The sequence below is a fragment of the Psittacula echo genome, assembly GCF_963264785.1.
Source record: "Psittacula echo genome assembly, chromosome: 8".
NCBI lineage: Eukaryota > Metazoa > Chordata > Aves > Psittaciformes > Psittacidae > Psittacula > Psittacula echo.
The window spans coordinates 8,542,578-8,552,563 of NC_137744.1; the positions used below are offsets into that span (position 1 = coordinate 8,542,578).

General features: G+C 42.5%; 1 protein-coding gene across 1 annotated transcript; it reads left to right on the forward strand.

Annotated features, from left to right (window-relative positions):
• Window positions 1-8,526, forward strand: LOC308224580 (ras-like protein family member 11A-like; the record flags this gene model as incomplete). Its single annotated transcript, XM_080624678.1, has 4 exons — window positions 1-145; window positions 1,535-1,591; window positions 3,889-3,971; window positions 8,059-8,526. 4 exons carry the CDS (start codon window positions 1-3, stop codon window positions 8,524-8,526), a joined length of 753 nt encoding a protein of 250 aa, XP_080480804.1.
• Between the last annotated feature and the right edge of the window lie 1,460 nt (window positions 8,527-9,986).

Genomic DNA, 9,986 nt, shown 5'->3' on the forward strand with positions numbered 1-9,986 from the left:
ATGCGTCTCATCTCTCAGGATACTATGTCACAGTATTCTACTAACTTTCTCTTGCTCCCCATACCCGAGTATCCCGTGTTAGACTGCGTGCCCAACAAAATCATCAAGCTTGTGGTGCTGGGCGGCAGTAGCGTTGGCAAGACAGGTAAGTCCACAGGTGTAGCTCTGTGCTTCTCTTGCTGCTATACTTACAAGCTCATTTGCAGCTCAGATAGACCCAAGGCTGTGAATTGGCTGTTGCAGCTTGAACACTGTAAGTGATTTGGGTTTTTTCTGCGCTGAATAATGCATGAGGCAGATGTGCTGTAGGTCTGTGCGAGCAGCCAGCGTGAGGTGGCAGTTAGGAGGAGAGAGCACTGCTGGGAGCTCTGTGCTCACAAATGATCCTACCTGGTCCTGTGCAAATTATTTAGCCATGTCTAAATTTATTCACCCCCAAAAGTGGTCTTTATTCTCCTGTCGTAAAAGTTTTATGCTCTGCAGACAAATAACAGCATACAAGATGTGTCTCCCTTATTATTCTCCAGAGGAAAGGAGAAGAAAAGAGGGTAACGTGAGAATTATTGCTTTGGATATATGGTTCCTGATTTCAGACATTATTAAGGCTAATTCTGGTTTACTACATCTGAGGTTCCTCAGGACTCAGTAAAATGTTTGGTTGCTTTGGATTTGAAGCCGCATTTTGATCTCGTGTTTAAGTAGTGTGTTGAAGAGAGCTGTGAAGTCAATTTGATTTAAGGGTACTAAAGAGGTGACCCAGTATCCACTGTGAGAAAAGCATTATTTTAAATTAAATCTGTGATAGAGCTGTTTGCAGAACAACCCCTTTTATTTACCTATTAACTAAACGGTTTTGCAAATGATTAGGAATACGCTGAGATGAAGCACTACAGGAATAAAAGTTCCGTTTCCACAACAGGATTTTAAGTGTTATAAATTGAGCAAGAAAAAGGAAACTCTTCCAATCCAACAGTGCAAGGAGGGTGAATAGGAAGGCCCAGGGTGCTGCAGCACAACCCATGTGTGCAGAGCACATGCAGTTTGTTTGCTGAATGTGATTAGGTTGCGCTTGATGGGTTTCATGAGGAGGACTGAGCAGTTTTAAGGCTGGGAAGAACCATTACACGCATCAACCGCACTTTGTATATGACACAGAGGTCTCCAGTGAAGTATTTGGATTAGTTTCAGTTTCCTGGCTTGTTAATCTTTTTCCAAATCATGTCAAAACAGAGGTCAGGCTTGTACCTGCAGTCACAACAAAGCAACCTCCCAGTCCTACGCTGAACAGCGACACTCAGTCTAAGGAGTCATTTCCAGTACAGGCTATGAAAAACTCTGCATTAGGTATCACAGCCTGGCCCCAGATCCTCTTCTGTGAGTGTTGAGAGAAGCATTTGCCGAGCAATATGTGAGCAATTCAAAGATTAATGTGGTTTCATATTATCCTAACTCTTCCAGTAAGATGTGACACGTGTTCTGCAAAGATTGATTTTGGTTCACATTAAAGACCCATCTTTTCTGCATTGTTTTACAGCCCTGGTTGTGCGCTTTCTCACAAAGAGATTTATTGGAGATTATGAGGCCAACACTGGTGAGTCTGCTTTGCACTGCAGCACTGAAATCTGCTCTATTGTGTGACTGGTGCATATTACAGGAAAGCCAAGCAGTGTTACATGTCCATAAGATGCATATTTTCAGTTAATAGCCTCAAGCTATGAAAGCAATAAATCAAAGGCTCGTTACTTATGATCCTGTTAGCTGGGCTTTTTCCAGCTTGGTGGAAAAGGATCAGAGTAAAAGGTTTGCTTGGGTACATACCTATACTAAAATGCAGGCTCAAGGAACAACTTGCATATGGACGAAACCATGGAATCCCAACACAGCTCTCATTGAAACCCCAGGGAAGCCAGAGGAATTCTGAAGTGCATAAAAGGCACTTCAGATGTTTTTCTTTTGGTGGCTTTTATGACAAGGGAGACTTCCAAATTGAAGTTTTCTTTCTATAAGATAAGTAAAATGACCATGCAGACTGATTCACTGCATTTTTTGTTTAACCTGACACCTCAGAGGAGGCGTAAATGTGAACTGTTTAATTCACAGCCTCTCTTCTAAGCAAGTGCTATGTGTACTGGCCATGTTGTATGTACCCTGTACTCATATCTACTGGCACATCTCACATGTGGACCACCTCACATTTTTGGGGTGAAGGAGGAAGCAGTGACTGCTTCACTTTGGAGTTGCGTGCTGAACTTAGAATGATGAGCTAGGAAAGGAGATGGCAGTGAAAGACCCTTTTGATCTCTGCCTATCTGACGAAATACAACCTGAAAGCTCCTCCTTCCAGCTCCCTCTCACTGACCCTATGTAACCTTGATGGCTGGCTGCACTATTGCTCTTTCTTCTCCTTCATCTCTTCTATGGGAGATTGTACATCAAGTTAGAATTCTGAGCTTTACGATGGATTGCTGCCAGAGACATTGCTGGGAACCACATGCTTTTCTCATTAAGCTACCAGCCCAACAGCCATGCTGTAGAAGAAATAAATATGCCAGAAATAGGAAGCAGGTGGCAGTGTATTTGTGATCATTCAACCATGCTTCTCCTTCACTTAGCTATCAGGCGGAGCACACTCAGTGGCTGGAAGTACCTGCTCTGTTTGCTGCAATGCATTACAGAGTAGGAATAGTATGTTGTCTGGTCTTGGTTCAGGAGTGCAGCATCTTCCCATAGATCATTACCATCTTTTCAGCTGAAAATAGGATTTAAAAATTATCCCAGAAGGGTTAGATCACCTCACAGAGTCAGTGTTAAACCATAATGTGGTAATGTTGGATTCAGATGCAGCCATTTAGACTTCCTCATACTGCAAATGTTTCTCGGAGCTTGGTCTCCTTTCCACTGGAATAAACCCACCTTTTTCCTTGAGCCAAAGATGATTTTCAGAAGTGATGGCATTATCATCACTAACTGACCTCCCTGTTACTCTGAATTTCCTACTCTTCAAGAGATGGGATTTCTCTATACATTGTTTTAGATGCAGCACTGACAATTGCACTTGGACAAGACTGAACGGCTGCACACAACAGCTGTGGCTGTAGCATTTCTTCACATATCCACGTGACTTATATCAAGTTCTAAAGGAAATTGATGCTGGCATCAATCTCTGAAGCTGTCCTTATCACAACCACAGATAGTTCATGAGGTTTTCATTGTCACTTAACCCACACTCCAGCAATGAACTGAAGTTCATGCCCAGAATAGTGATTTTTTTATTAGAGCTGGGTCAGTCCTGGATGGTTTGAACTAGCACTTTGCTCTGAATATGTGTCATTCAGATTAATAAGATTCAAAGTGTCCAGTCTTTGGGGATTTTAACCAAACTCTGATTGCTAAGGTTATATATATCCCAAAGAGCATCTGGGTGATTTGTATAGAGTCACTTATCCTGTGTCTGTAACTAGAATGCTTCCCTTTCTTAAAAGCTTCCTGAAAAATGCACTAGGACACAGCTCGCCCCTTTTACAGACAACCCTTGGATGTCTTGGTTTGAGATTAGAAATAAAGGAAGTCCAGATTTCAGAAGCTAACAATGTGGATTGAAAACCTGGCTGCGATTTACACACCCACTTTTACTATTTGACTCTACACAAAGTGCTACCTTCCCCAGCTACCCTCCTAGGTATGTATTCAGAACATCCACACAGCAAATACAAACCCACTTCACATAAGCAAACAGCCACACAACCACTCTGGTGCCATTCACTTTTCCATAAGCACCTACAAACCATAAGCCTCAAATATGTGTGTTTCAACAGTTCAATTTTGCCTTTATGTACTCTTTCTTCTTTGTTACAGCCACTGACGCTAATGATGTTACTTTTCCACCAGGTGCTTTGTATTCAAGAAAGTTCACCATAGATGGGGAACAGATCTCTCTACAGGTGCAAGATACTCCCTTTGTTTCATTGGAGGTAAAACATCTGCTCAGTGCATTGTACTTTACAACACAGTCATTGCCTCTTGCTTGTTGCCAGCACTTCCATCTGTAAGTAACTCCATTTAGCAGCAGCAAAATACCAGGGCTGAAACCCAAATGAAGAGTAATGAATATCCCTTCAACCCATCAAGATGAGCCCTTGAAGAGGTTTAATCAGGCTTCTTTAAGTAAGTCAAAATTAAACCAAATCTATTTCAAAAACGTCACTGCATCCCAAGCCTAAAGAGCAGTAAAATCATAACCTGGCTCACTTCTGCCAACTTCTTGGCTGTTTTATTTCCTGTCAAATGGGTTCTAGCCCAGCATGGCAGAAAACTCACCTGCCTAGAGGCCCAGCTGGAGCCAGAATCTCTCTTCTCTAGAAAGGTGTTTCTTCCAAGGGGACAGGCCTCACAGCAGTTGTCATTTCCAGCTAGGGTGGCTTTTCAGTGCTTTCCTTAGTCTTTCTTAAAAGCATTCCTTATTTTTAAGGTGTTAGCATTGACCTACAACCCTCTTTCTATCAGTGTTTTACATATTCTAGATTTAATATTTGACTTGGAACCTCCTTCTAGAAATATTTTTCCAAGCAGGGTTTAAGATTAAGATGTCTTTTCTGGAAGATTTGCTTCAAATGCAGAATAAGAGGATGAAAATAGTGTCAAAGCAGCAGGAAATAATGAAATCTGGGTTTATGTGAATGGTGGAAATCTCATGAGACTGATAATTCTTCTAGAATAGCTGAGATTTCATGACAAAATTAGATATCCCCTTGTCACCATCAAACCTAAACTTTCAGTTTTGGCCTTAACCTCAGTCTAAGTCAGACTTGGCCAAATATATGCCTGGATGGGAACACCACCTTCTCTCATGTTCTTTCAGGCTAGCCCTCATCAACTTGTTTTGTCCACACAGACCCATGCGTGGATGGCTTCATTTCTGTGCTGTACAACTGTTCCACCCTGAGTTTACAGAACAGCAAAGCTCCCACAGCCTGTTTCCATTTCTATTTTCTCTGATGACTGGAAGTAGATTCAAGTGGGAAGCTTTGACTTAGAGCAGAGGAGAGGACTCCTCCTTTACTCTGGACACTAAAAGCAAACAAAAGCTGCTATGGAAGTCCTCCAAATATTCAAGTGGGACTTAGTACAAAGGCCCTATGCCATCTTGCTTAGAGGGGCCCTGCAAAGAGAAGCTGTGGGTGGTGATTAGGCACAACTGGGACTGCCTGATAAACACTTTGCAGAGGGAATCCCCTCTCTGGTCTATCCCATGGAGAAAGGAGGGAGTGAAAGAATTTAATTCCCTCTTTCACACCAGATACATGTTTATCTTCCTGTTTTAATTAAGACTGTACCCTATAATTGGTTGACTGCAGCCAGAGCTCCACAATATTTAGTAATGCCAACAGCTGAAGTTTCTCAGTCAGAAACAGTTTTCGTTTAGTTAGGAAGGAGTTTCATTTTCTTTGTCCCAGTCAAAGGTCTGCACTGTTTCCCCAGTTCCCAGACTGTATCTCCGTTTGCATGAAATGATGTATCTGAAACATTTCGAAGGGGCTGTTCCTGAACAGGGCTTGTTAAATCTGGGAATAGTTTGGATTTTCTATTAAAATCCTTACGAGAGTGTCTTGCACTTTGCAGCCTGAACACAGTGTTTTGGGAGGAAGTCATGCGGAATCGCTCAGGATTGTGGCCACACCGGAAATGTTAATGTATAAGACAGAAACAGAAGCAACCAGATCACTGGTTTTGTTCAGTGAATCACTGCTGCTTGCTCTATACATTGCAAATGACTGTGTGTTTCAAAATTCATTCTGGAGCAGAGATTTCCATTTAAAAAGTAGCCCATTAGCCTTTGATTGTCCTGAATAAAGCATTCCATTTGGGATTATCCATCCATCTCACTCCTGGGTGGGCCTAGCTGGTAACTGAGAATTCCAGCTCATTAGGGGTCTCTGAATGTGCACCTTCTCCAAACCTATTTTCCAACGCTTGCCAGAGCAATTAGTTCTTTTTACCCATGAAAGGAGTTTGCTGGTGAAAAGAGGCTTGAAGGACATGGAGGGTGGCTCATTATCCACAGCTTGGATACAGCCCGGACACCACCAGTGCAAATTGCCCTTCTTCCCACAGCCTGCCCTGCCCTGGCTTGAGTTCACTCTTAGTAACCTTTTAAACAAGGCTGCTAGTGAGGAGCTCTCTTCACTCCATGTGCAAACCTGATGGGGTTTGGGATTTGAGGGTTTTGGAGGGAGAGGAGTGATAAGAGCATCTGTTAAACAATTTACTGCTAACAGGATTTACTGTTACTGTGAGCTGGCAAGGGCATAGAGCTACCAGGTAGTGTCTTTACAGGCAATACTAAAATATTTGCAAAGGTCAGATAGATAAGGGGGGCAGTTAGTTAAGGGGCCTTACAAGAAACCTGGAGAGGGACTTTTGACAAGGGCCTGTAGGGGCAGGACAAGGGGGAATGGCTTTAACCTGCCAGAGGGGAGATTGAGATGAGCTCTTAGGCAGAAGCTCTTCCCTGTGAGGGTGCTGAGGCATTGACACAGGGTGCCCAGAGAAGCTGTGGCTGCTCCATCCCTGGCAGTGTTCAAGGCCAGGTTGGATGGAGCTTGGAGCAACCTGCTCTAGTGGAAGGTGACCCTGCAGGGGGTTGGAACTGATTGAGCTTTAAGGTCCCTTCAACCCAAACCAGTCTATGCTTCTATGATTCATTCCAATTAGCAGAATGCCTGTTGAAAGCTGTAACTCTAATTTATAATCTGAGCCTTCAGAAATTCTACTTCCTTCTTCTCACAGAAGAGCCTTTTTTTACAGTTTGATATACCATAAAAGAACTGATCAGTTTTACTCATTCTTTTCCACTGCTTCCTGAAGTCAGGTTTTATAATTCATATTTAGTGCCTAATTAAAAGTGAGCTGTTTTGGGAGGTTGCTGAACACACACGGGTTCTGTTCAAAATAATGCGAATGGCAGATAAATATTCTATAGATAAATGGATAATGGAACTTATTTCTAATAGTCTTACTGAACTTGAAGATTTATTGAATAGCGTTTAACTGTAACGATAACAGCTTGGGCTCTGTATCCATGATGTTAAACTCCCCCTAAAATACACAAAAGGCTCTAATTCTTAGCAACTTCATCCAGAGCTGAATACTGAAGATGCTTATTGCTTTGTTGGATATAAAAGAAATGACAAAGTTCCAGAAAGCTGTAATATTGACAGTCAGTTCTCACAAAGCAAGCACACAGGCCATAACTGTAGCAGGGATCAAAGAGTAAAGGATTAGCTGATAATAGCTTCATCTTGAAAAGTGAGCTGAGCAATTTGCAAGCCCCAACAGTATTGTGTTCACTTTTATATCCCCAAGGCTGGTGATTGTTATGGCTGTCTGAGTAGGAGCGGTGATAGACTGAACAAACATGTGGCCAGCAAAACATAATATAAACCCACTGCTGCTCTGTAAAAGGAGCAGCGAGGTTGCACAGCATTTTCAGTCCCAGCAGCTGGTTATTTGTAACAAATTGCTTTTTAGAAGTAACTTTGTCTTTGAATATCTTGTAGAAAAACCTGTTAGGCCTCATCAGCATCAGTGAGATCCTCTGTCTGTGGAGATATGGAATGCCGACTTGGAAAAAGCCCCAAAACCCCACTTCGGGGACAACCATTCACTTGCAGTAGTGTTACTGGCCTGCTGAATTTAATAATGCTCTTATTGTGCCCATCACAATTTTATCCACAATAAAAATGTGGGTTTCTGTCACACCAGTTCAGTGCAATAGAACAGAGAACAGACTTTTCAATATCAGTATTTTGGCTGTTCTCTTCTTTCCAGCCAATTTTTCTGACACCTCTCCACTGCTTACTTCGTGATGTGTTACTGGCACAGTGGAAACTTCTCCTGTCCCTGGTGCATTCCCTGGCAGTCAGAGGTTTCTGCCCATACATTTAGAAACAGCCACATTTTGAAACACAGCTCTGAGTAGCTATCGCAGTGCTGTAGGACTGTTTGCTCTTCTCCCTATTCCCAGTTTCCTAACCTCACACCTCTTGGTTTTGATGGCAGGATGACACTGACAGCATATGCTGCCAAGAGCAGATAAACAGATCAATCTACTGGGCAGATGGCTTCGTTTTTGTTTACTCCATCACAGACTATGAGAGCTACAGAGTGATCCGTCCCCTGCACCAGCACATCCGCAAGATCCACCCAAATGCCAACATCCCCCTGCTCCTGATGGCGAACAAAGGAGACCTCCTGCGAGCCAGGCAGGTGTCCTCCAAAGAAGGGCTCCAGCTGGCCAGTGAACTGGGAGGTACTTACTATGAAGTCTCAGCCCGAGAGAACTGTGAGGGAGTGCATGAAGCCTTCCAGCAGCTCTGCCAGGAGGTCAGCAGGATGATTGGGAGCTGCAATGGAGAGAAGCGAAGAGGCCTCCACCTTGTGCGACCCAAGTCACCAAATATGCAGGACTTGAAGAGACGTCTGAAACAGGCTCTGACTTCCAAAGGGAAATCTGCCACTACGCTTTGATGCAGCAAACAGGAATCGGTTTCTACAGCCCTGAAAAATAGTCAAGCAAATAAGCTGGTAATAAGGGGCATTGCTGCAATTCAGTTGTCAGGTTGTGTGAGGAGCTCTTCCAGTTTGTCTTTACATCTTCTATACAAACCCTGCACACATTCAGCAAAGGAACTTACAGAATTTGCTCTTTGGGGCAAGAAACTGTGATTTAAAAACCAGATTGTCCCAAATTATATGTCCCTTTTTGAAAGGGACACAGTCAAATAGTTTAGGCTTAAAATGTGGGTTTTATTAATAGAAACAATTAAATCCTACTTTTAAGAGAAGTGACTACTCTGGGGGACGGTTGTATTCCCATAGGCAAGAAGCTACAGCAAGACACAAGGAGAGTGATGTGACCTACACTGAGCAAGCAAAATTGACAAGATTTGCTTAGTCACGAGACTGGAAAATACAGGCAAAAAGTAAATGAATAGTGAAAAGTAGTAACTGAAAGCTTTAAATTGCAGTTTAGAAGGTGGTGTTAGCAAGGTGGGGAGAGGTTTGTGCAGATGCAAGCTTCAGCCTCACAGCGTCTCTTTAAAGGGAGATGTTTAAAAATCACTATGTTTTTCAGATTATTTTTCTTTAAGCACACATTGACTGTTTCTGAAAGGGATTATATGGGCAGAATACTACTTGTAGCAGCATTTTGTAGTCAGTTTCTCAGTGTTGCACTTATTTTTCTGTAGGTTTCCTACATGGCAACCAGAGAATGACAAACAGTGCAGGATGGTTTAACACCTGCAAAAAACAGACTGTATTAGTCAAGAGCAAGGAGGTGATCTAAAACTATTGAACTTTTTCTTTCCAAACTAGGCAGATTTCAAGCTCAAGATGCTGTTTTAGAGAAAGAAAACCTTCACATAAAGTATATTTAATTCATTAGATTCTTCCTTTTTGAAGGAAAAGAAGAAAAGGATTTATGATGCCTAAAATCTCTGGCTTCAGGAATTCGTCATTTTGTTACTCGCCTTAAGACCAGACTTTACTCAATACCTCGCAGTGCATCCAAATAACTGGTCTATCCATACATACTTCCCTGGCAGCATCTCACTGCATTGTATCTCAGCATGTACAAAGGGATTTCAAGCTGCATCCTGTGAGCTGGATGGTTTTATGGTAGCAACAACAACAATGTGAAACATCCGTCATTCTGTGCTCGATGAGAGTAGAAAGAAACTGGGTCGGACCATGTGAAAGTCATGATGCAACAACCTTTGCTTTGAACACACCATATGAGCAATTCACAGGCCCATGAAATGAAGCAAAGCTCCATGATTTACACTCAGGAACAGAGGGAAAACCCTTGTTTGATGGATACAGAAAGATCCTCGCAGCTGCAGTTGCAGCTGGCAATACTGAGCTAAATCAACCTTTTACTCATTGTGAGCAGTGAAAATGTAAATTGAGTCTGATGAGTATTTACA